The following is a 26751-nucleotide window of genomic DNA, read 5'->3' on the forward strand; positions in this document are numbered from 1 at the left end:
CCATTACTGCCTATTTTATTGTGTCACCCCACCAGCTGGACATATTCTAAACTATCTGTACTGCTCTTTCCAAGTTAAAAGACTTACCTTCCTCACGATTGGCGAGAGTCCGGACCCACAAGCGCGGCCCCCCGTGCTTTCACCGTCGTGGGTAGGTCGAGGGGGCGTGGGTGAAGCATTCCTGATTCCAGAGTTTCCATCTCACACACCACTACAGGCGTTGGTGGGCGGAGATCCACCGATTGCTCCAAAAAAGGGGATTCCCACCGTCCTCAGCGGAGGAATCAATTCGCCACTCACGACGCTCGTTAGGTTTTTATCTCTCCCAACCCCACGCGGCGGATTCCGCCTTCCTCTCCCGGCACCGAAGAGACCACCCGACGAGTTTCTCATCCTCCGTGGCCCTCTCACGTTGTGAGGGAGTAAACGTCGCGCCCGATCCCTTTTTGACCCCTTCTTTATTGAGACGGAACAATGTGGGTTGGGAGGCGACTCCGATTCTACTTGTCTTTTGTGGAAAGGGTTTCGATTGGGTTGTTTGCGTGGCGTGGAGAGGAGAACCCACTCGAGGAACGTAGAAAGGAAGCCTTTTTCCCGTGTCCTCGATGCCGGAGAAAAAGGCGAATCAGAAAGATGGAAGAAAGCGAGGCGATGCTTCTCTTCTTTTTTCTCTCTCTCCATCTCTCTCGGCCCTCTCCCCACCCCCCTCAGGTTTCTCCCATACCAAAGAGGGAAGGGAAAGCAAATCCACCTCGGTTTACAAACTCCATGCAATCCTCTGCAGGCAAAGAGAGAGAAAAAAGATAAAAGTGTTATTTTGTAAAATTCATCAGTTCATATATAATGTTTTCATAATGTCCGAATACGAAAAATATTTTCCGATAATTATTAAGATATTTTACTTTTAGGTACGTTCATGTAATCGAGTTCGATCTATCTCACCTTATCCCCTATGGATCCCATCAACCTGCAATCACATAAAGAGACAGGTAAGTATTAAAGAACATATAAAAAAGAAAAAAGGGAGGGAGGGAGCGAGTAACTGCGCAGCAGCTAAAATCATGCCGTCTGTCAGTTCATGGCGGAAGCTAGCTCACGCCGTCAAAGGTACCGTGAGAGAGTAGACCGCGTCAGAGACCAGACGACACCACCCCGTACGTCCATCAACTCTCGCTCTCTCTCTCGCACAGCTCGGTGGACACGACTCCCTGACACACCCCGTCACGGGCCGAACGTCACCGTAACGGCGTCCCGCTCCGTCTCGCTTAACCGCCTACGTGCCCCACTCAGGGGTTCGTTCACTCGCTGTTACTAACGGCCGTCAGCTCCGTCACCTGGCGCCACTGTACTGTCACCTCCGCAGACGGCCGGTGTCACCTTACGCATCATTAGATGCAGTCATGCAAGCGACCACTCTCTCGCCTATTTCTGTCTCTCACGCACACCCCCTCCGTCTCCCTTGGTGCTTTCCTCACTCCCTCCTTTCTTCTGATTCCGTGGCCAGTAACGCAACCCAGCTGATGCCTTATTCCCTTCGGGCTCGTATGCTCCCTCCTTTTATCGTCTGCTACGGATAGCAGAAACACAGAGAACAAACCAAAGCGAAGAGAGGGAGGAGAATGAAGGCACACCTGAGCCTACTCGTACTCTTCTCCGTTGCCTTCCTCTTCTTCTTGGCTACTTCAGATGGCGATGCAGATCTCGAAGCTTTGATTAAGCTGAAGGCTGCCCTGGTGGCGCCCGGTAGCTCCGCCCTCGGCAACTGGGACCCCGCATCCGCGGACTACTGCTCCTTCTCCGGCGTCGCCTGTGACGAAAACTCCCGCGTCGTCGCGCTCAACTTCACTGGCGTCCAGCTCAACGGCACGCTACCGCCGGAGATCGGCATCCTCAGCGGCCTCGTCAACCTAACTGTGTCCTGCTCCGGCGTCGTTGGCCCTCTCCCGATGGAGCTAGCTGCGCTCCCCTCCCTCCGCCTGCTCAACGTCTCGAACAACAACTTCAGCGGCGCGTTTCCCCACGTCGGACCCGGCGGGTTCCCGACGCTGGAGGTCATCGACGCCTACAACAACAACTTCTCCGGCCGGCTCCCGCTGGGCCTGGCGGCGGCCCCGCGCCTCCGGTACCTCCACCTCGGTGGCAACTATTTCAACGGGACGATCCCGAAGGAATACTCTGACATCAAGAACCTCGAGTACCTCGGTCTCAATGGCAACGCCCTCACCGGCCGAGTCCCCGCCAGCCTCAGCCGGCTCTCCAAGCTGAAGGAGATGTACATCGGGTACTACAATATGTACGTGGGTGGGATACCGCCGGAGTTGGGGATGTTGTCGTCGTTAGTCCGGCTCGACATGGCGGGATGCGGTCTCTCCGGCCCAATTCCGGCGAGCCTCGGCAGCTTGAAGCATCTCGACACACTCTTTCTCCAGATCAACCGGCTCTCCGGCTCCATCCCGCCGGAGCTCGGCGGACTCAGCATGTTGGAATCTCTGGACCTCTCCATCAACGAGCTGACGGGCGAAGTACCAGAGAGCTTCGCTGAGCTGAAGGAGCTCAAGCTGTTGAGCCTCTTCCGCAACCACATCCGGGGCGCCATCCCGCCGTTCGTCGCGGAACTCCCGAATCTCGAGGTTCTCGAGCTGTGGGAGAACAACTTCACCATGCAGCTCCCGGAATCGCTGGGTCGGAACGGTCGGCTCCTCAAGCTGGACGTGGCGTCGAATCGGATCACCGGGACGATTCCCCCCGATCTCTGCGCCAGCGGGCGTCTCGAGACACTGGTTCTGATGGAGAACGGCTTCTTCGGTCCGATTCCGGAGAAGCTAGGTGAGTGCAAGTCGCTGACTCGGGTTCGACTCGCGAAGAACTTCTTGAACGGGTCGATCCCCGCCGGGCTCTTCGATCTGCCCTCGAACGACATGCTCGAGCTCAGCGAAAACTTCCTCTCCGGAGATCTACCGCCGGTGATTGCTGGCAATAAGCTCGGCATGCTCGCTCTGTCCAACAACTTGATTACCGGCTCGATCCCACCGGCAATCGGCAGCCTCCCCGCGCTCCAGAATCTTGCTCTCGACTCGAATCAGATCTCCGGTGCGATCCCACCCGAGATCGGCCAGCTGAAGCAGCTGTCCAAGCTCAATCTGAGTGGGAACAGCCTCTCTGGCGACATTCCCGTCGATCTCACCCGCTGCTCTTCGTTAGTGATGATCGATCTCAGCCGGAACAACTTGACAGGCGCGATACCGGTGCGGATCCCGGCGCTGCAGATCCTGAACACCCTCAACCTCTCGAGAAACCAGATTTCCGGCGTGATCCCGCCGGAGATGCAGCGGATGCGGAGCCTCACCATCTTCGATCTCTCATACAACCGCCTCGCCGGCGTTATTCCGGCGCAGGGCCAGTTCCTGGTGTTCAACGAGAGCTGGTTCGTGGGGAACCCAGGACTCTGTGGACCGCCGCTGCATGTCCGCTACCCGTGTGGCGCAGATGGCGGCGGTGACGGGAGCTCCGGCGAGGGACACCCGCGGCAGCGGCGGTGGGACGCGAAGAGGGCGCTACCGCTGGCAGGGCTCGCGGCTGCGGCTGGGGTGCCGCTGGCCGCTGCGGCGGCGAAGGGTTGGAGGCTGTGGAGGGAGAGGAAGGGGCGGTCGAAGGCGTGGAAGATGACAGCGTTCCAGCGGCTGGACTTCACGGTGGAGGACGTGATGGAGTGCCTGAAGGACGACAACGTGATCGGAAAGGGCGGGGCGGGGATCGTGTACCGGGGAAGCATGGCGTGCGGGACGGAGGTGGCAATCAAGCGGCTGGTGGGGCGGGGGGCGGGGGCGGAGCACGATCGCGGGTTCACGGCGGAGGTGACGACCCTGGGGAGGATCCGGCACCGCAACATCGTGCGCCTGCTGGGCTTCGTGTCGAACCGGGAGACGAACCTGCTGCTGTACGAGTACATGCCTGGCGGCAGCCTGGGGGAGATGCTGCACGGGAGCAAGGGGGCGCACCTCGGGTGGGAGGCGAGGTGGCGCATCGCGGCGGAGGCGGCCAGGGGTCTCTGCTACCTCCACCACGACTGCTCCCCGCTCATCCTCCACCGCGATGTCAAGTCCAACAACATCCTCCTCGACTCCAACTTCGAGGCGCACGTCGCCGACTTCGGCCTCGCCAAGTTCCTGCACCATCCCGGCGCCTCTGAGTGCGTCTCCTCCATCGCCGGCTCCTATGGCTACATCGCCCCAGGTAAAATTACCAAACTACCATCATCTAGTAACACGATTTGGTAAATTCTTCCTCTTTTTGTCGTGTTGTTCTCTGTGAGTGGCGATTGGGGTGCGGGTCCCATTGGTTGGATATATGTGAGAGCATGGGTGGCAGAGGTCAACGAGGTAGAAGACAAGTGTGTGCTTGCTGCATGATAGATTTTGGACATATTATTAAGGATGGACCAACAGAGTACTTGGAGTTATTACGAGTCAGAGTACGGACTCTATCCATTCTTCCACGGGATTGGATTGATGGTGAGGGGTATTCTTCCCAAGTCTAAATCCACCGAGGGTGGCGAGGCAGAAACCCTGGGGCTCGGATAACAGCTGGTCTGGCTTAGTTCAATTGTCTTAGTTGGCATAGAGCACGGATACTTGCGTTAGAACTAAAACTACTGCTTACAACTTTGGTGATAGAGTACGCATACACGCTGCGTGTGGACGAGAAGAGCGACGTGTACAGCTTCGGCGTGGTGCTCCTGGAGCTGATCACCGGGCGGCGGCCGGTGGGCGGGTTCGGCGACGGCGTCGACATCGTCCGCTGGGTCCGCAAGACGGTGTTGGAGGCGGCCGAAACCACTGATTCCGCGGCCATCCTCTTGATTGCCGACAAGAGGCTGACGTCGACCCCGCTGGACCTGATCACCAACTTGTTCAAGGTGGCGATGCTCTGCGTGGAGGAGCAGAGCACGGCGCGGCCCACCATGAGGGAGGTGGTGCACATGCTCTCCAATCCGAAATCACCACCGCCGCCACCACCACCCACCGATCTCCTCAGCCTGTGAATCATCCTCCTCAGGTAGCAGTAAAGCTCACTGTTAATAAGGTACTGCATGGGGTTTTGTTCTGCTGCACATAACTCCCCCTCTTCCTACATGCTACAGAGCTGCAACTTAGGTTGAACTCACACGCTTTCAGCTTATACTACTACTACTACTACTACTAGTACTAATTGTGCTACTTGAAAGTTGACAGACATTAGAATGGTATTATGGAGTCATGTGTATATGAATGATGAATTTAAATTTTGCTATGCATGATAAAACAATTACATGCATATTTATGTGCTGGAAAATGTTAATTCAGGGTTTTGGTAAATGAAAATATTCATATTTCTATTGATGGGTTTTTACATATCCATCCTTGCAGAGTTTGAAAGTAGCATATTTGTTATCACAAAAATTTAACATGGCCTACATGTCCTTCTAAATCCAAAACACTCTAAATCAAAGATAACTATCAACATGAATTTATTTAAATAATATATATAATAAATTAGATAAATTGTCTTTAGTGTTTTTTTTATCATCATAACAAACTTCTAAATCATATTAGTGTACAACAAGTTTTAACTTATGATGACTGTCTTTGACTGTAAAATATGTCTGATTATTAGAAGGGTTAGATTTAATTTAAAGAATGCATGGAATGTTTCATCTATAGATCTTTTATTCAGGAGATGTAAGGTTGGTTGAATATAAGGAGTTAATAGAGAATTAGAAATAAAAAAGTTTTTATTTATGAACATTTAGACATAGTTCTAACTTTAAAAATAAAATGAAAAATCACATAAAATGGTTTGAATATGTTAGAAAAACGACTGTGGTTATATGGTTAGATAAGGAGAGATAGTATTACTAATGTAATGAGAGATAAAAAAAGGACTTTAAAAATTTTACTTGAGATTAAAAATGAAGATTTTAATGCTCTTAATTTCAACTAAAAAGATACTTTGTACAATCCTAAATGATAAAGAAAGATTCATCAATCCAAAAGAGTTGTAACATTAGTACTTGTTGTGTGGACTTCTGAAGAACTTCTGGTTTCATTAGGCATAATTGAAACAAAGCTTTGGAGCACCACTTGACAATTGTATTTGGTTTGAAGGGAAAGAATAATCATGTCATCAAAATTGGATTTGGTGTGCAGGGAATCATATGAAAAGAGGGCTGCTTTCAAAGAAGCCAAAATTAGGTGCAGCATTTGTGGCCACTAGTGGTGGGATCCTTGTTTATATTAGAGATTAAGTAGAAAGCTTATGGCATCCACACCCCATTAATCTACCACACCAAATCAGAAGCATCTCTTGAGTTGCTCCCACTTTTCATGATGACAAACATTGCCATATGCAGCTCATGGAAAGGCATCTTTGTGACTCACAGATGTTGAAGCTCAAGGCTACTCCAAAAGTCATCATTTGCATCAAGATGAAGTGTATACAAAAAGCAACTCCAAAAGTCATAATTTGTATCAAGATTTGGAAGACTAACGTTATCATCTTGAAAGCTATCAGGGAAGAATAATTCATGGCTTAGAAATCCAGTGAACAATCCATGTTCTCAAGTCCAGCCAAATCATGTGGGAGTGGATCTCAGCTTTCTCTATCAATCTTGCTAAAACGCTGTAGTAGCATGGCCCAGTTTATAGCACACAATAATAAGACAGCCAACAACTTTTAAGAGCCACAGATCATATAGATTGATACTGTAGATTACTAACAGTATGCTAATAGTGTTGTTGTTCAATCTTCATTCACAGGGATTAGCCTCTGGTAAATGCCATTTCACAAAAGTTACCATATCATAGATACCAAATTTCAGATCAAAGTTTAAAGTCATGTTTTTTTAAAAGATAAATGATGTAAGCAGTTTAGGTCGCCTAAATAATTATTTGATAAAATTATTATCTACTAGACCAATATACTTCTTTAAAATTTAAAATTTATTGGATGAGATTTTGAATCATGAACTTAAGACAAGTAATTTAGATATTCCACAATTTGACTAATATTTTGGATGCCTGATGTAGATGTAGATCACAAGTCTAAAATAAAATTTCTTTTTAAATTAGCCAAGATGTCAAATATGTTGGATTAAAAAAAAAAAGTCTTGGAGTTTTCAAGATTTAGACAATAATTCAAAGTGGTCCAAAGATGTTGGAATTCTGAACAACCTCAGAAGCTGTGGTTGTCAGAAATGTTACAGTACAATTAACCTCAATATTGTGACAATAATTCAGTGTGTTAACAGTTTAGCTTGACAGTTTGGTCATCTAGCACTTGCTTAAATGAAGCTAGCTAGATCTAACAAGTAGAAACACTTGGTACATTTTGGGATCATGATGTTGAAGTGTTACTTTAGGCCATAGAACAAATTAATATGATATGAGCCCTACTAACATGCCATGCATGCACAGCATTAATTATTGATGGACTTCTTATAGGAGATAATGATATAATATGAACAGTGGACACAGAAATACTTGAAAAAGAAGATAATTGAGGATAGATAGTTATCTGTGGAGCAGATGTTTGCAGACAACATATGTGAGAGTCATCTTCATCCCACCTAACATGTTGACAAAGTGAGAGTTAGGTGGGCTTGGGAAAAGGACCTTCCAATTTCTTCTGTGTTGCTCTTTCAGTTTGGGACTCTGGAGTTGCTGTCTTGACAGTCATCCTGAATCATCCATGTGAATCATTGCAATGAACTTAGTCACCTGGAGCTTTCATGTCAGCAAAAAAAAAAAAAATCACTTTGAGATGATTTACATGTAAGATATTATTGAGATTATCAGTGATAAACAAGTACAAAAATATATATTATTGAGATTATCAGTGAGTTCTTCCAATGAAAGATCATTGGTCCACTCTCATCCTTGTCTCTAATTTATTAAAGTGTATTATTATTAAGTTGCAATCAGACATAAGCTAAGACAACAACAGATAGATGTCAGCATTGTCTTTCATGAATTCATGATCCAGCTGAATAAAGACACCAGGATTTCTACTGGCTGTGTTGTTTACAATAGTGTTCACTGTGGATCTTTCTTTCTTGTGGTGGTCCATCGAGGATGATCCCATCTATCATGGGTGGGAATCCTGCAAAAGACCAGTGAGGATTCCTTCTCTTTTAAATAACATCTCACCTCCCTGACTTGGTTTCTTCTGATCCTCATGGGACCCTTCCGGACAGAAGCAGCAAGAAAAAGACATGGACAACCTCATGTTCCTTGAGGAGAAATGGAGGATTTTTGGTGCTTTCGACATTGTATTTGTCTGTGGTAGAGGTCTTTTAGCTGTTGGCTCTTCCTCACAGCTAACAAATGAAAGCATCAAGGATGAAGCCTCCCACATGGATGTCTCCCTCAGCTCCTCAATTTGGTCACCTACCCTTCTCACCATCCAGCTTCTCCTCTTCTCTCTTATCCATAGAGTCACATGCACCAAAGGATTGGGCCAGGGCAACCCCATTTGGACACAACAAGATCCCTTGCTTAACTAGTTAGATCCCAAATATAGGAGGAGTACAGTGGTTTGACAATGACGATGTTTGATTTCTCTTTCCTTGTATTTTTGGTCTTCATTTGCTTACTGGCAATCCCTCGGATTAAAGCATTTACAAGATAGAAATGGTTTACAAACAGAGCAGTACTCCAGATGGAGAAAGATTACAACAGAGCTTCTTAAGACACAGCATCTTCTCTCCATTTGTTTTCCTTCTTAAGCTGTTTCCAGTACTTGCACCACTTATTCCTTGCTCCGCTGCAGCTGACACAAAGCACAGAGCTCTCCTCTTAGATGGGGTGCAAACGAGATTGTTGGAACGGAGGGCTTATGCAAAGCTCCAAGTTGAGGTCTGGACACTTCGGTGGTCGATGGTGCTGCCGCCGTGCCGATGTCTCCTCCTCGCCGCTCCTCTCCTGCTCACGTCCAAAACCAGCAGCCTTCTCCTCTGTTCTCCCGACGGAGACGGCGGTTATGGTCGCGGCGCTGTCGTGGATCGGCCGGTGGGTGGCAGGATCCACCCCCATGCTCAGCAGCTTCTTCCTGATGTGCGTGTTCCAGTAGTTCTTGATCTCGTTGTCCGTTCTCCCAGGTAACTTTCCGGCGATCAGAGACCATCTGTTCCATGTGAAGGCAACAGGCAGTCAGCCTCCGCTGCATGGCGTCAGAGCTGAGGAGAGTCGCACTTACTTGTTACCGAGAAGGCTGTGGAGCTTGATGATGAGCTCGTCTTCCTCCTCGGTGAAGTTTCCACGCTTGAGGTCGGGCCGAAGGTAGTTGATCCACCGGAGGCGGCAGCTCTTGCCGCAGCGGAGAAGACCAGCGGCCTTGGGGAGCGAGCGCCAGCAGCCCTCGCCGTGGGCTCCGATGTAGGCGATGAGGCGGTCGTCTTCCTCCTTGGTCCACGCTCCCTTGTTGGTGTGCGCTCTCTCGCAGCACGGAGACCTTCCCATGACCCTCCGATGGTCTTCTCCTGACTTCAACCTCTTGGCCGCAACTAGAGTTTGGGTGTTGTGTGTAAGAGGAAGAGGAGGGGCGGCCCGCGGGGGGGGGAGGTGGGGGGGTGTGTGTGTGGAAGGGGAGGGTGGGGAGTTGGGGAAGGGAGAAAGTGAAACAGGAAGGTATAAATACATAGAGGAGTTTGACTTTGACTTTTACATCTCACTCATGTAATGTGCATATATTTTGTATAAGAATACATATAATGTCATTGGAATATGCATTCATAGTATTGGCAAAATATAAAAGAGAATTAATTATTAATGCGAAGTTAGTTTAAAATAATAATATGAGATTGAGAAGTATATATTCAGATTAATTTAATTTGATGGGATACTAATATAGGTATCCATATGAGATGGTTTGTCTAATGCTAAAATCAGTGATAAAAAATATAAAAAAAATAGATAGAGGTGGATGCTTTAAGGGGAATGTATTCAACGTGTAATACTACCGATCTTTCCTCCAAGTCTTTTGATGTCAAGCAATTTATATGATACAAATAATTGATATGGAATAAATAGAGTGAATATCTTAGTGATGCACGCGAGAGCTCACATCTCGCCCTCACCCCCCATTATAGCCCCTGTCTATCCGGATCCCTAGGGGCCACATGAGCCAATCATATGGAACATTAATCTCCGAGAAGCTTAATCTCTTAATTATTTCTTTTTTTTGAGTCATTAGTCGTAAGTGACTTATTAATCATGATTTTAGGATGGCTCACATATTCGATTGTAAAGAATATTAATCTCAAGTGTTGTGACCCAATCCTTTTTTCCAGACATCTAATATCAGGGACGTCTCTTATTTATCCCAAACAAACTCTAATCTTAACAAACAATACTCTTATAGTTATTTTTTCCTGATGTAACCCTTAGAGAGACGTGCTTACTAACCATCGACATAAATGAGCCTATCGACAATATGAAGGGTTCCCCGACCAATGACCGATCACTCTTCATCGGTCGCTTCGGTATAAAAGCCTAACCCTAAAGTTTAGAGAGGCACTATTTCTATTACTATCACCACTTTACTAACTTTATCATCGAAGAGATCGGGTTATAAATATTCTCTTAATGCTGACCACTAGTATAGAGATCTCAACGAAATATAAGTGCACCTCGAGACGATAACAAACCCGCTTTTGATGAGCGAGCAACACCTTGGGGGCTGTCATTTAGAGTCTCTTTCCATTTCAATCTTCTCATGTGACTTCTCACGGCCTCAACGGTCTCGTATCTTTCGAATTAAATAAAGTTGTCACTACCCATCAATAATATCGACACAACAACAAATATAAATATAATTGAATAGTTTGGTTACTTGTCTGATATAGACTCCATTAAAGAAATCTTTGATAGCTAACTTACCTTATTTGGATGATTAATTGTGCACTGTACAACCCCATATATGACATATAGGTAGGGAGTCTCCCATGTGAGGCATGTCCTCCTCACAAGATATCTTTCCTTTAAGAGATCGATAAGGACCCACATAATTACTCATTTATTATTATTTTTTGTCAAATCATTTATCTTGTGATTGAATGTTGCGTCCAAATAATTCGATATGCTTCTACCTATCTAGATTTTGAAGTTAAATTTAATGATATTTGGGGAAGAGGAAACATATCATATCAAATTAATGCTACTAGAATTCAAGAGCAAGCAAAGTACAAAAAGTAAGATATTTATTTATATGGTAAATAATAATTTTATTCATATACTAAGCTCCACCAACTTTGTTATATTCTTCTAATTTGTCTTAGTATGCATACACTGATTATATATTATGCTATAATTATAAAATTTTATTCATTATGTCCATTGTAATCAACTTGTAAGTCCTTAGCATTTATAAAAAACGCAATTGCATATCATAATTCTCATTTAATTTTTCCTAACAAAATATGTTATAAAAATTATTAAATACAATGTTTATTTAGTTGATTAAATAATTAGATATGGTATTAACCGTTATATGTATGTATCTTTAGAACTATGTCACATATTTTATAAAATTTTATTTTTAATCTTTTATCTTTATGACATGCTTGATATTTTTTTTTTAAATTTTATTATAAATAATAACTGAAGAAGGTAAAATTTGAGCTCAAGCAATATCAAAATCAAAATATTTATTTAACATATACTAACATATTGCATTTGCATATTATTATAAACATAAATTCAAGTGGAAAATATAAACAAATTTGTGACTTTTTAGTATAATGATAATTATTTATTTCAATTAAAGTTTGTGAATCTAAGATGAAATAATTTTATTTTAGTTAAAATTTGTGAGCAGAATTATTAGGATAAGTCACCAAGGAGAAATTTACTTTAAATTTTCAGTCAATGTAAAAAAAAAAAGATCCATCTTAGAGTTTTCATAATAATGCACTTAGAAAGCTAAAGAAAATTGAAGAAAAATACACACATAGATAGCCATTTAAATAATTAGCTTGATTTGATTAAGCCACTTTAATGTTTGGAATGCCTTTAGATGTGTTCAAGACTACGTGGACTCGTCAACATACCTAATGGTCGCAACGCGGACGCTTTGTTGAGATGCTTCTTGGCTAAGTTAACTACAAAATGGCCACGTTTATATACGTGTTTTTTTGGATTTTTTTTTTATTTTTTTCGAAGGATAAATGGACATTTTCGCAAGTTATTATTATTTTTAAGATGGCCACATCATACATGTTTTTTCGAGATGCTTTTTTCCTTGAGAACGATGTTTTCCTTGAGAATTCATCCAAGAAAAATGATATTTTATCAAAATATTTTTATTATTAATTTTTTTTATCGAATGACATCCCCATATTCAATGGGTATTTATTTTCTAATATTTTCAGACTTTTACTGTTATTTAAAAAAAAAATCTAATTTCGATATTAAGTCTCATAAATTTTTTAAAAATAAATGAAATATTAATCATCTTTTAAGTTATTCTGTGAAATCTTTAGTTGATTTAGTGAAAATTGATTAAGTTACATTCAAAATTAAACTAGATTATATTTGATTCTTTTAATTATATTTTTTAAAAAATTAATATTAATCATGCAAATTTAAATTGATTTGATAAAAATTAATCAACTTACAGTCGAAATTAAATTAAGTTATATTCGAATTACACTAATTTATATTTAATTTAATTTTTTTTATAAAAAATATTTTTAGATTTAAATGAATATGGGACTTCATCCGATAAAAAAATTAATATGCGGTTTTTCTCGATAAATACCTAATAAAAATCATTTAAATGTGTGTCACAATTCACAAAATTCCAAATAATCGGTGCCATAACGCCGTTAACGTCCCCCTCCGATTGGCTTCGTCACGGCTTGCAACGTGGCACACATCGAGGGGATGAGAACGGCGGTTGCAAGACGGTGCTCGTCTTAAACCGTCTTTCGTAACTGCAGTCGTGCCAATTCGCCTTGCCATTGCTTCCCGCAGGCCCTCTCTCTCTCTCGTCTCTCTCTTCCATTGCCTACCCTAAATGGACCTGCGAGAAATCCACCACGACGACGACAAGGATGACGAGGACAAGGCCGAGGCCGACTCTGCCTCCGATATCTACTTCGACGCCCTTGATTCCTTCATCGAGTCTGACGACGACGGCGAAATTTTCTTCGATTTGCCCCCGTCTCTCCACCTTGAATCGGCCTCCACCCCCCTCGACGTTTTGCCTTCATCAGCATCGACCCTCCGCCGGCGTCGCCAGCCGCCCCCCGAGGGAACCGACCCCGCCCCTAAAGCGAACTTGGATTCCCCCGCCGACACGCAGCCGAAGATTGAGCTCGATATGAAGCGACGGGTATTGGGTTCGGATACTCCGGCTTCTTCTGCTATCACCTCGGATCAGGTTAGTGCCGGAGGACGGGATGTACGCCCGGGGGTTTCTAGGGAATCCGGAGCGACGAGCCGTGCCCGTGATAACGAGGTAGCGGCAGCTGACTCTGGATCGGTGCCGCCCTGGTGCATCTTGGAGTTTTCAGCTGATCTGGTGATCAAAGCTGTCTTCTTTCAGATGACTTTGCTGGTCAGCTTCGTCAAGACAACCTTTTGGTTGTTTCAGTGCTCTTTCTTATGCGTCACAGATCCTCTCGGCACTCTTTACCGAGCAAGGGATGGGGCAAAGGCAAGGGTTTCGGAAGCATGTAAGAGTTTGTACGAGAATATTCTCCCGTTGATGTTCGGAAGATTAATTAGACAGCGGGAAACGTGGAAATTGGTGGTGATGTTGACATGGGGGTTCTTCTGGTCTCTCTATGTATGTCTCTTGTTGTTTGGGATTTTGGCAGCCTCTTTCTTAGGAGCGAGTCTGATCATGAGGCGGGTGGTGGAAGAGCCCATACAGATGACCGAGGAATTGAGTTTTGATTACACAAAAACCAGCCCGGAAGCTCTTGTGCCAATTGTTCCTTGCGTTGGTTGCTTGGTTTCCAGCAAAGAATTCAGCATTGTGACCCATGAATTTCGGCGGCTGGCGCCTCCAAATCAAAAGCTGCAGCTTACCATTTCATTGACTCTGCCAGAATCGGATTACAACAGAAATCTTGGGGTCTTTCAGGTATGTATTTTGAACAATGGAGACATGTGTCTCAGAAATTGGATGTTTTTTTCACATTCGCGTAATGTATCATTATGTCATGTCAGCTAATTTTATATTCTTTTTTAGATTGTTTTGACAATTCTGCATTTTGAAGATGTGATTTAATCCGGGAAATTTAGTTCCCAGGGGAATGACCACTTGCTTATATTTGGTTCAAAATGAGGTTACTGCAGAATATGAGAAGTGAAGTTCCAAAAAGAAGAGAAGCGACTTTTGACTTTGAGGCAGTGCTGATGATGCTGATTTCTGAAATATGTAGGAAGAGAAGCTCCATACCCCATTCACTTCCCTAAAATCCAAAACACTCTTAGTATCGCTTGATTAGTTTACTTGAATCAAGGCATTTTCTGAGATCTAAACACTCCTTGGAAAGTTGGTTTAAATGTGGATATATGAACTTGTACAACTCTAGACTTTGGGTCAAAGTGAGGTATAATATAGGCAGCGCTTGGTCAAATTCAGGCCTGTTTAGTAAATTGAATTTACTCCTTGAGATAGGACCCAATAAAGTACTTGTTTAGGCACCCACTTAAAAGTGCACCCTCTCATTCAGAATTGTGTAAATTTAAATCTCATACTTCCCATTTGATTTTTCTTTTCTGATACTATAAATCTGGAATTTATGGTGGTAGTTTGGACTTATAATTTACTATATGTTCTTAGAAATTGCATTGAGCTCTTTGAAAGCTAAGACTAGAATGCTCTCTAGTGTAGATGCACTCGATAGTAATTTTGTTATTAGTTTAAGTGATTTGTTTTTTCTTAAATGTATGATCTGTTGGTCAGTATGAAGCGTATTACATTCCTCTATACATGCTTAAAATGTTTGATGTTATATTCTTTTATGATATATTTTGCCACATCTGAATGTTACATTGATATAGTTGGCATTATCTCCTCCAGTGCCAAGCAATTAAAAGGAAGGTAAAAGAGAGAAATCAGCTATATGCTTGTCATAAAAGGTGCCATAAGTGCTGTTTATCTTTTCCTATTTTATTTTTCAGTTTGTCTTTTGCAATGTTTTCCACATTTTATGTCTTCACAAACTTGAACTGTGAGATTTTGTTAGGAATTCTGGTAGTTTTGTGGAACTCTTGCTTCCTCCTTTCTGCAACTCGATGTGCTTGGTCATTATAATTTATATTGACCTGATCACATTCATATGACATTGATTCACTAAAGGTTGGACCTTGTTACACTGCTTAGATCAGGCCAGTTTATAGTTTCCATTTGCAGTGGAGCTTGAACCTAATCTTTTCACATGGTTAATGTTCTAATGTGTTTAACACCTTCATGTGATTTTTTTGGTACAGGTCAGGGTGGAACTTCTAACTATAAATGGCAACATCACATCCAGTTCACGTCAACCATGCATACTTCGCTTCAAGAGCTCTCACATTCGCTTCGTAGAGACTTTCCTTAAATCCATGTTTCTATTAGCAGGCTATTCTTCTGAAACACAGGTTCTGAGTTTAAGAATGAGAGGCCTTATTGAAGGAACTAAACCAACCATATGCGTAAGGGTCACACTAGAGCAGAGAGCAGAGTTTAGGCCTGGTGCTGGTATCCCTGAAATTTATTCTGCATCTATGAAACTTGAGGTTGAGCTTCCTTTCTTTAAGAGGATGATATGGAACTGGAGGAAGACTGTCTTCATCTGGACCAGTATGATGTTATTTATCATGCAGTTGCTGATTCTTCTTGTATGTTGCAGACCTGTTATATTTCCCAGGGGAAGATCTAATGGTGGTACTCCTAGGAGACCATAGTACGCGAACTTTATATGCATAATTGTGAGAGTAATAATCTTTCTGCTGGATTTATTGTGACTTTTATGGCTGCTGGATATAATGGTTATCTTCAGATTTCATCTGATAATAGTCATGATGTACACTTTGAGTTTGTTCAACACTTTTGATCAGTCAGTGGCATCCGGTATGTTTTCCAATTTCTGAGGCACAATAGAAACATGAAATATGTTTTGTATTATAAATTTTATTTTCTGAACAATTTAACAAAGTACTTCTGTTGAGAAGGACAAGAATCTAGTGTTATACAAATATATTGAATTGAAGAATACTTATGTGTGCAAATTTAAGGTGTTTGTAGGTTAACTAATCCTGTTGATTGGCGACTAAGTAACAACCGCATGAATATATTGAACAGGGTCTTTCTATTTATGTTGTTATAAGTATTTAACAAGTGAGGCAAGAATGAGACAGCAATTTATTGAGTTACCTTTCATTTGTTGACAATAATACATTAAAATATATACCTCAAACAAATGAAGCTGTTGCCTAGTAGATTTAATGGTATGCTCAAGTGTTGCCTTTAACAAACACTTTCACCAATTGGACATGGAGAAGAAACCTTTCAAGATATGAACTAAAAGACTGTACTAATAGATCAGCACTTTATTGCATGAAAAAAGAGATAACAAGCATGAGAATGAGCCTTAAATGTTTATGAGCATGTCTATCTATAGGTATAATAATGCCTGAATCTCCTAATTTAAGATGACTGTAAACTGGCTAGAAATTTGTATCTAAGTTAAAATCCTTTTAAAAGTGACCCTGATATTTTTATGTTTCTTAGTCCAGTCAACCTTATTTAGGCCCCAAACAAGGGTAGTGCCGGTACCAGTTGGTAGCCGAACTGTTATGGCATCAGTACGAACCCAACTTATCATCACTCGATACAATTGTTATTGCTCGGACCAAATTGAAGGAAGAAGAGAGGAGGAGGAGGTGGCAGTAGTGAGACAGCTTGGTGGAGGGAAGAAAGAGAGCATGTGTGGGAGAGAGAAAGAAAGAGTGGTAACCATTGATAAAATTACCATTTAGGACAATCTGATATTGGTCTGCTTATTACCCACTATGCCTGATACAATGAACTTACCAGGTAGTATAGGCTGTACCAAACCTAACCAGGTGAAATTGCCCAGTCTGTGTCCTGGTTGGTCATGGGACTGGTTTATTTAATGATTTGATCATCCATATGGGCTTTTCATGTGGATGAGGCTTATGACTAAAACTTTCTTTGATATAAATTTGAATAAGTATAATTTTGATCATTTTCTAATTCTTCCTACAATCTCCAATCGATTATTCTAGGCTATTTAGGACAATGTTGATGGCCAATTAAAGCCCCTGTTGTGTCTGGTTAGGATAGATTTAGGTGAGTTAGATGGTTAGATGTGTTGAGTGTTAGGACTCACATGGTAAGTACTTTTCCTTTTCAGTTCATCTTGCCCTTTAAGGTGACACATTGATATCTCTAATCTAAAACATGATATAAATTGAGAATATGGTATCTTGATATTCATATTAGTATAGCATACTTGAGTTTCAACTTCTCTACCATTCCAATTGCAATTAATTGTCATGGTGTCAAAAGGGCTGGATCAAGTTTAGTGTTTCAAACACTATACCTAGAATAACAATAACCTTTTCATATATGTAATGGATCTTGATACATTTCATTTTTAGAAGTTGTTTTGTACATTTATGCATCTGGAGGTGTTTGACCATCTAGTCTATCACTCAGGTAAACTTTGCAAGGCTTGATGATATTTTATTATAGACAAATTTCTTTGCAAATGCCCACATTTATGAATGTGTTAACCTGGTTGCATATAGATCAGTAACCAAGATTTCAAATCTTGGTCTGATACCAATGTCAATCTTTGGTGAACCCGTACAGTACCAGTATGGCTGGATGTATTGTGTCTTGGTATGCACTTGTGCGATTGTTATGGATCTGGCTAGAGAGGAGTATGGTGAAGTAGGCGAGGGGGGAGGAAGATGATTCTACATCAGTGAACAAGTTTCAATAACATGTTTACATCATTGACTTGGCATAATGGTTTTCTTAGTAATATCACACATTGCACTTGCATCCTGAAATTGCTGGACCATCTATTGTCCAAGCATCTCTTCATGTAAAATATATCATCCTGTTACTTGTTGCAGGTAATACTACTTTCGGTGAATAACTTTCAACATGGTTACATTATTGACTTTGCATAATGTGTTTCTGAATTTTCATAGTAGGTTGAAACACAAACTGCATTTGCATTCTAAAATTGCTGAATTATGTCTTGTGCAAACATAGCTTCATGTAAGATTTTTCATCTTGTTACTTATTGATGGTGATACTAGTTCTAGTGAACAATTCTCAGTAACATGTTTACATCATTGACTTTGCATAAGGTTTTTTCTAATTTTCATAGTAGGATATAACACATGTTGCATTTGCATTCTATATTTGCTGAACCATCTATTGTACAAGCATCTCTTCATGTAAAATTTATCATCCTCTTACTTGTTGCAGGCAATGCTGCTTTGAATGAACAACTTTCAGTAACATGTTTACATCGTTAAATTTGCATTATAGTCTTCTGAAGTTTTATACTAGGTTGTAACACACATCAGACTTGTATTCTGAAATTTGCTTAACAATCTGTTGTGCAAGCATCTCTTTATGTAAATTTTGTCATCCTTTTACTTGTTGCAGGTGTAATATCTTTACATCATTGATGTTGCATATTAGTAGGTTATAACACATTCATTTGCATTGTAAAATTGCTGAATCTTGTGCTAGTATCACTTTATGTAAAATTTATCATCCTGTCGTTGCAGGCAGAGTGGCATACTACTTCACCGAAACAACTAATATCATGTTTACATCATTAATTTGCACAATACTTTTCTGAAATTTTCTAGTAGGCTGTCATGCATTGTACAAATCCAGTTAAGGAGATGCTGCAGTGTTTTCTTCGCACCGCAGGTGGCATGGTATCATTTGCAGGTCGGAAAGGCCACAAAGTAGTCATCCACAAGTCTTCTTAGTGGTAAAGGAGTACAACAAGATCTACGTAACAGGCTTGCTGACTGTCTTCCCTTTCATTAATCATGTGATGATATCTTGCTCCCTTCTGTTTGAGCCACCACAAGTAGACTTTTCACACATCTAAGCTTGTAATGTTGTGGGTCTTTTTGTAACTGTAATTTAAATGGTCACTTAAGCTGTCAAATGGTAGAATTAGATATTCATCTTCAATGGCTGAGAGATTTTTGCATGTTTCTTTACATGTTAAAGTGTTGCCTTTTGACTACAAGTTATGATACTGAAAGTTTTTGCATTTATTTGATTTAGAGATACATATGTTCATTGTTTCAAGCTTCAACTCCATCAATTTGAGCAAGTCTGATCATAGGTAGAGGAAAGTGAAGGATGAAATTGGAGGAAAAATGGGGGTGGGGAGTGAAGGAGAGGAGCTCATTTATGTTGGAAGAAAATTTAGGTCAACACAAAAAGGATTATAGAAATTGCAAAACTAGAAGAAAATAAATGCATGTTCACTTACATAAACATATTTATTGAGATGGGATATTTAGATCTCACTGGTCCTGGTTACATGAAAGGAACAAGAATTATCACAATGTCCAAACAACCTTCTAGTCTCAATTCTAAAAGTAACAGTAAAGAAGTAGAAGCACAATCCCCATTGTTTGAGAAACGACTGTCTATATCTAGCTCAGAATGCAAATGTTATAGAATCACGTATACAGGGAGAACAATGATGCAACTCATGAGCTTGCATATATTACTTGATCAACTGCTTTGTCCAAGTTCTCCTCAATTACTAGATCAACTGCTCTGTCTAATAATAATGAATGTTTGTGTTGTTCTTTTCTAAAAAATAAACTCTTGTGAACTCATCTTTTACTTAATCAAGAATAAAAATTTGAACTGATGTTTACAATACTGTTTGGTATAGTACGGATGATATTGACCGATCCGATGAATAGGATGTTCGATACATAAAAACCTATGCCATCGGAGCCTATACCGATTCATACATTACATTACGAGCAAAGTAGTAAACAAGGTGTTCGATATAATGCTTATGTGTCTGTGCCTTTTAGTCCCATTTTGATTAGCTTTTATGGTCGTTTTAGGTTTACGATTGTAAACGCAGGCGATGTGCAATCATCATGCAGAAGCAGAACTTTCAGAAACATATCATCCAAGCAATCATTTTGGGAGGTTTTTAGCTCTGTAGAGTGATACGAAGTGTTAGCCAACATGGTATTTCGGAGCTACCCGAGTGACACATAACTAGATGGACCTTTAAAGTAGTGTTTAGGATTGGTTCACTGTATTATTCTGCAGTAGTGTCTTGTGGGCACTTATGAAGACTTTTGGTTATGACGGACCACCTTGGACCCTTTATTGCATAACCATTCAGAGCTTACAAAGTCTATGTTTTTCAAGTATTTACTAAATGGTTGCTTGTGGATCCCGAGTTAAATATTTTTTTAACCCATCTTCTCTCTCGTAGGTCCTTAAGAGACTATAAGAGGTTTTGGGAAGGTTAAGTCCGTGATAGATGATATTAGAGCAGGACAAGCACACTTAGAAACACTTGGTATGCAAACATTGTTGAATCTTGTATTTTGATGATGAAACCAATTGATAAATGTTTATGATTTGATCTGCGTTTTAAGTGATACAAGATACTTCGATCAAGGAGAGACATTTAAGTAGGAAGAATCATGTTGGGTTGGAGAAACATGTCAGAAGATTGGATGTCACACCGAAGGATCCATCGACATATCGACAAAAGGCTTTGGTCCACGGTTTCGAGCATCGGGCTAAGAAGAGCAGATATTGTGCCAAGGATATCGGAGTTGCGGATGTCAACTGGCCACAAGAAAGCATGATGCGTCAAAAAATCAGACGAAGTGTCGATGGACCAATGACATGCCGGACAACATGATTCATGCTTAGTAATAATTGTTTAGATCGAAGTGTGCTTTTATGTGTGCAGGAATAACTACGATAGCAAGACATAAAGCAAAATGAAGTCCCAGAGTCAAGAACGTGATTTCGTTGGGAGTTCGAGAGTTCGTCGGAAGTCCGGACGTTCGTCGAAAGTTCTGCCTGAACTAACCGAGAAGTCCAGGAGCTTGCCAAAGAAGCTCGTCGGAACTCGCCAAGAAGATCATCGTGAAGTCCAAGAGCTTGCCGAGAGTCCTCCGGAACATTGCTGGGAGTTCGTCGAAAGTTCGCAGGAAGATCGCTGGAAGCTTGCCGGAAGAGCAATTGACATACCAGAACTAGAATGCTTAGAATATGTCTTAGGAAACGTAATTAGTACATAATTGGAGTTAGGATTGAGAGGTAATCTCATCAACTCTGTTAGGGGCCAATTGGGCCCGAAGTTGGGTTGGTTTGGGTCGGATTCAAGGCCCAACCAGGATGTTGAAAGCCTGGCCGACGGTGGCACTACTTGGGAGACTCAGTCTCCCAAGTGGTCTAGGCGGTGGTATCGCCGACAGCAAATGCTGCCAGTGGTGGTACCACCAGAGCTCGGTCTCCGAGCTCTGTCAGGCGATGGTATCGCCCAGTGTCAGACTGACACTGGCGATGGTACCGCCTATACCTAGAAAACCCGGGATGAGATGTTTTTAGGCTCCAAGTTTGAATCAACTTGAAGCTTATAAATACCTCTCTCATCCCTGATTAAGATATACAAGCACAGAGAGTTTTAAAGTGAGAAAATATTGTTACAATCACTTGAGAAATCCCCTCCTCTAGTCTAAGTTTAGAATTCTGTTTAGGAGTGAGTGCTTTTAAAGGTTGTCTCCTAAACATGTGAAAATGAGAAGAGGAGTGTAAGAAGGAGGTTGATCTTCACCTATTAAAGGAAGATCGATAGTGGATGATAGTGGCCTCGACGGAAGAGGAATCGGTGGAGTGGATGTAGGTCATGACGACTGAACCACTATAAAACTCGGTTTGCATTTCTATTTGTGCAATTTATCTTTACTGCAAACTTACTTGCTTTACATCCACCACGCTCTTTCGTACGTTTTCGATCTCAAGTATCTTTCCGAAATTGGTTTTAACGTATGAAGATTTTCGAATCGACGTAATTTTTACCGCTGCACTAATTCAACCCCCCCCCCCCCCCCCCCCTCCCCCCTCTTAGTGTCGACTCGTTCCTAACAAACATAAGGGACCTAGCGAGGCTGTGATGAGGGCAACCAACACACATAACTGTTTGAGAGAAACGGGTGTTGAGATGTAAGTAAAGGAGTCAGTCAAAGGAGCGGATATTCAAGATTGACATTCATAGGAATAGCTAATCCGCATGAGAGGCACTACGAGGACAAGCAAGTTGGGAAGAACGCATAGTGCACAAATGTTAAAATGGTTGAGTTTGAGCTATGGCTCAATGTTGGCAACTAAACTTGACCATGCTCAAGGCAAATAGGGCGCTTGGTAAAGGATGAGACTATACAAGGTGGTATAGGTTGCTTAGTGACCAAAAGAGTTATGCAAAGCTCATATAGGAGAGGTAAATTGCTAACTCGAATAATTCGATACTTATGCAAGATTTTGTATGTGAAGGATAGACTATTTGTGGCCATCCCAAGGTGATCAAAACTCGACGCTATGGAGCATTGAAACTTTCTCTTTAGCATGAGAATGATACATCAGTAGGAGGCTGAAGTTTATAATGAGTTTAGCAAACTAATAGGCCTTAAGGGATGCAGTGGAGCCTGTATTTGTGAAGAATCATAATCTAATAAGTGCGTTCACGAGGACAGAACAGTGCACAATTTGTTCAGCAAGATGGAGTAGTCTAAGGGGATGTTGGTCTCATAAACTTCTAGAGGGAAGGATGCAAAGAAAGAAGTTGTTCCAACAGAACAAATATCCAAGAGGGATAAGTCCCGATTCTCCATAGGGAGAATCATATGCAATAGATCACATATGTTAAGGAGGGATACCTTAAGACAACAACTCCATAAAGTTCAATAGATCGAGTGTGTAACGAGGAGTTATTGTATGATCTTGCATGAGATAATGTGTTGGTGGACGCATTGTAAGATCAAGTGAGAGAGTGACCCAAGATAACACTAAACGAAGGCACACTTAGAGTCGATGTGGAGATCAACAGAGGGTTGATCTATAGAATGATGGGCATAAAGGCTACCATCAACTCAATGCAAACCGAGGAGCAGAGTAACTTAGGTGAAACTTAGTGAAGTGCTTAAGCCATATGAAGGGAGTCGACATAGAAAATGAAACATGAAGTAAAGGCACAAAGCTTTCCTCGGATAAAGTTCAAGGATATGAACTCTTGTAGAGGAAAGAACGAGATCATGTCGTTCCATGGGTCCCTCATTCTGATAGAGTGGACTCAACCTGTATGATGTCAAAATCGAAGGGAGCTTCGAGGCACATATACTTTATCTCAACAAAATATTTTATGGAGGAACTAAGTTGACTCAACTTGCGAAGGCAAAGTTTGGGTCAGAAGGTCTTGACATGAGGCAAAGGATGCAAAGACAAGTACTCTTAAAGAATATGCCATAGTGCTATCATTCGAGATGTCGCGAAGCAAGCGATGCATAGCGGAGATTGTGCTAGGGGGCAAAGGCCCAAGATCCAGACAATGATGCACCAATTACAATGAAGTCATTGGCTTTTAGAAACTGCTAGGCGATAGACTATCCTAAAGCTATGCTTCATCTGGGTGTGATCCGAGAGCGGGTAGACAAAGGTCAATTGCTAAAGGAGCGAACACAATCGGAGATGATGGAGGCAATGTAATATATTGGTAAAGGCTACACATTGAGAAATCATAGTTCGAGTTCAACCCACAAAGATCAAAATGTAGTGGAGATGTCACCAGGAGACGACATCGTGCAGCGGATCATGATGGAATAGTTCGAGGCAATATAATACAAATGAGAGAGGTCTTGTGAGAGACTAAATCATATAAAGGTATAATCAGGAGCTACTAGAAGCTCCACTTCGGTGAATAACATGACAATAAGAAGAGTTATAGATTTAAGGAGTGAATGTCATAGTATCGCAGAGGTGGGTCTTCCGTGTGTGCATCGAATTTTGCATTGGATATAAGTCTTTATCATCAGCATATGAGGGTTATGTACTATTTAAGGAGAATTCTGAGTCAAGTACCGGTGAGTCTCATTATGAGACTTGATCATACAGATGTGTGATCAGAGCGACCGAAGAGTTGGACTACTTCAGAGCTCATATTCGCTTAAGGGAGCTTAGTAAGTTAGAAGACAAGGCTGAGTAAATAAACATTATAACCAAGGAAGCAAAGGAAAACTAAATCGGCGTGAGCCCTACGACATGATGACGGAGGTTATGCTACATGTGAGTTATAGTCTATCTTTTCATCGACCAATGGAAACTGCTCGAAGAATACATAAGTGTTAAAGCAAGTGGTCGAAAGGGGCAAGGAAGCAATAGCAAGTCTAGTGGGACTCAACTACCCAAAACCAAGCATTGGATAGAATAGAGGTTGACTCCAAGGAGTGCCATAGTGTCATAGAGGTAGATCTACTATGGGGGTTGGATGTAAGCCTTTATCAACAGCATATGAGGGTTGTGTACTATTGAGGGAGAATTCTGAGTCAAATACCAGTGAGTCCCATTGGGAGACTTGATCATATAGATGTATGATTAGAGCGGCTGAAGAGTTGAACTACTTCATAGCTCATATTCGCTTAAGGGAGCTTAGTAAGTCAGAAGACAAAGCTGAGTAAGTGAACATTACTACCAAGGAAGCAAAGGAGAATTGAATCAACTTGAGCCTTACAACATGATGACGGAGGCTATGCATGTGAGTTATAGTCTATCTTTTCATTGACCAAGAGGAACTGCTCGAAGAACACATAAGTGTTAAACCAAGCGGTCGAAAGGGGCGAGGAAGCGATAACAAGTCCAGTGGGACTCAACTACCCAAACCAAGCATTGGTTAGAATAGAGGTAGACTCCAAAGAGTGCCAAAGTGTCAAAGAGATGGATCTACTGATCAAGAAGCAAGTGATGCAGATACGAGGTGATGGATAATATAGGGCCATAGGTATGGTAGTGCCATTGTACCGCCTTAGCGGTACCATGGAGAGTCATCAATCCCTTGCTCCCGATAAAGAGTGCTTAGTTGTGAAAGAGGCCGAGGAGGTAGAGAATACGAAGGTAAACTCAAGTACCAAGACAAGACTAAAAGGCATAGGCCAGGGAACTTTGTAAGATCGGTGTCAACAGGCTTCTCATCAAATAGCCAAAAGTGGGGGACTTCAGGTCAATGCAGGAGTGCTCAACTAAGGAACATAACACACAATATGTGATGTTATACCTTTTCTACTCAAAATAATATAGGACAGAAATGATGGAGAAAACGGTACAATCCTATATGTGACCAAAACTATTGGAGACTTACTCTAAGTTGGGGCAAAATTTTACTCATTTCGAGCAAAACTTATTGCATTCCAAAAGTTTGATGATAATGAGAAGGTGAATCGCAACGAGTGCAAATACTCTGAGTGCTTCGAAAGTGTGAGCAAAGAGTAGGTAAAAGACTAAAAACCAACTCGATAAATGGAGTACAACCCTCGAGGAGGCGGGTGAAATTAAGTAACCGTTGTCTTCTCAACTCTTAAGAGAATGGGCAAAATCAAGTATCATAGTTCTCTTATTTATTAAACAGAGGAGCTCTACACAATTTCAAAGACCCTTTCGAAGAAAATGAAAGACAATAGTTATCAAATCCTTACTAATGGTGATCGGTGTTATTGAGAGTAGATTGTTCGTTTCATTTCCCAACTGAATGTCAATCGAAAGCGAAGATAATATGAACCTACTTAAAGGTGACAATTGAGTAGAAGAAGAATCGTTTGCAGAGAAAAGACCTCAAAAACTTCAAGTTTGCGAGGCAATGTTCGTTAAAGCTCAAACAGGTATCTATCCAGTTCAAGTGGCGTGAGATGTTTGAGAGACTGGTGCATAACAAGGAAGATCTTTTTATTCATTTGAAGGATCCCCGAGAACCAACAAGGATCAGCATAATTCGGGCGATTGCACACTAAAGTCAGAGTCATTGGTGAATTCAAACAGCATGGCGAATTAAAGTTTGACTACTCAACAATAGTGACGGAAAACAATTGGGAGCGAAAAGGCGTGTTGCAACTAGAGTAGAAGATTGAAGATTCAACAAAGGCGAGGAAATATAACGTCCGCAAATGCTTCGATGAGGACGTCAAAGGAACTTGGGGAAGTATGTCATTGACATAGTTGTAAATAGTGTGTTCGATATAATGCATGTGTATGTTCATATCTTTCAGTTTTGTTCATACTTTGCACAGCATATATAAGGTTTGCACTAGGTTTAGTAGCCTAATTTTGATTAGCTTTTATGGTCATTTTAGATTTATAAACATAGGCTGCAAGTAGTTATCGTGTAAGGCAAAACTACCAAGAAACAAACCATCCAAGCAACCATTTTAAGAATTTTTTAGCTCTATAGAGTGGTGTGCGAAGTTAACTATGACAAACCACTTTAAACAAACCATCCAAGCAACCTTTAGGGTAGTGTCTCTATCTTATTCCGCAACTGTGTCATTTGAACACTCGTGGAGATTTTGATTTTTAATTATAACAAACCACCTTAAACCTTTTATTATGTGACCATTTAAAGATTATGGAGTCTATATTTATAAATTACATTATCTTGTAGATTTCGAATTAAATATT

At 41.8% G+C, this 26751-nt stretch overlaps 3 protein-coding genes across 6 annotated transcripts; 2 read left to right on the forward strand and 1 right to left on the reverse strand.

The window, feature by feature from the left end:
* The first annotated feature begins 1451 nt into the window (after window positions 1-1451).
* On the forward strand, window positions 1452-5390 carry LOC135649361 (leucine-rich repeat receptor-like kinase protein FLORAL ORGAN NUMBER1). Its single transcript, XM_065167631.1, has 2 exons — window positions 1452-4233; window positions 4674-5390. The coding sequence occupies exons 1-2, from the start codon at window positions 1620-1622 to the stop codon at window positions 5039-5041; spliced, it is 2982 nt and encodes a 993-aa protein (XP_065023703.1). The 5' UTR covers window positions 1452-1619; the 3' UTR covers window positions 5042-5390.
* Window positions 5391-8486: 3096 nt separating this feature from the next.
* Window positions 8487-9594, reverse strand: LOC135649362 (MYB31 transcription factor31-like). The gene is made up of 2 exons (XM_065167632.1): window positions 9232-9594; window positions 8487-9159 (listed from the first exon to the last, which is right to left on the reverse strand). The coding sequence occupies exons 1-2, from the start codon at window positions 9492-9494 to the stop codon at window positions 8832-8834; spliced, it is 591 nt and encodes a 196-aa protein (XP_065023704.1). The 5' UTR covers window positions 9495-9594; the 3' UTR covers window positions 8487-8831.
* A 3384-nt stretch (window positions 9595-12978) lies between these two features.
* LOC135649732 (seipin-2-like) lies at window positions 12979-19256 on the forward strand. Of its 4 annotated transcripts, none has more exons than XR_010501379.1 (3): window positions 12979-14124; window positions 15480-16101; window positions 18807-19256. XR_010501379.1 is itself a non-coding variant. In XM_065168439.1 (3 exons), the coding sequence occupies exons 1-3, from the start codon at window positions 13051-13053 to the stop codon at window positions 15330-15332; spliced, it is 1230 nt and encodes a 409-aa protein (XP_065024511.1). In that variant the 5' UTR covers window positions 12979-13050; the 3' UTR covers window positions 15333-15378. The 4 variants fall into 4 exon arrangements, 2 of the variants coding, with proteins under 2 accessions (XP_065024511.1, XP_065024510.1); XR_010501380.1 differs by having other exon boundaries at window positions 18955-19256; XM_065168439.1 differs by lacking the exons at window positions 15480-16101; window positions 18807-19256 and adding exons at window positions 15070-15128; window positions 15236-15378.
* Window positions 19257-26751: the final 7495 nt, after the last annotated feature.

The sequence above is a fragment of the Musa acuminata genome, chromosome BXJ3-9 (genome assembly GCF_036884655.1).
Source record: "Musa acuminata AAA Group cultivar baxijiao chromosome BXJ3-9, Cavendish_Baxijiao_AAA, whole genome shotgun sequence".
Lineage (NCBI taxonomy): Eukaryota > Viridiplantae > Streptophyta > Magnoliopsida > Zingiberales > Musaceae > Musa > Musa acuminata.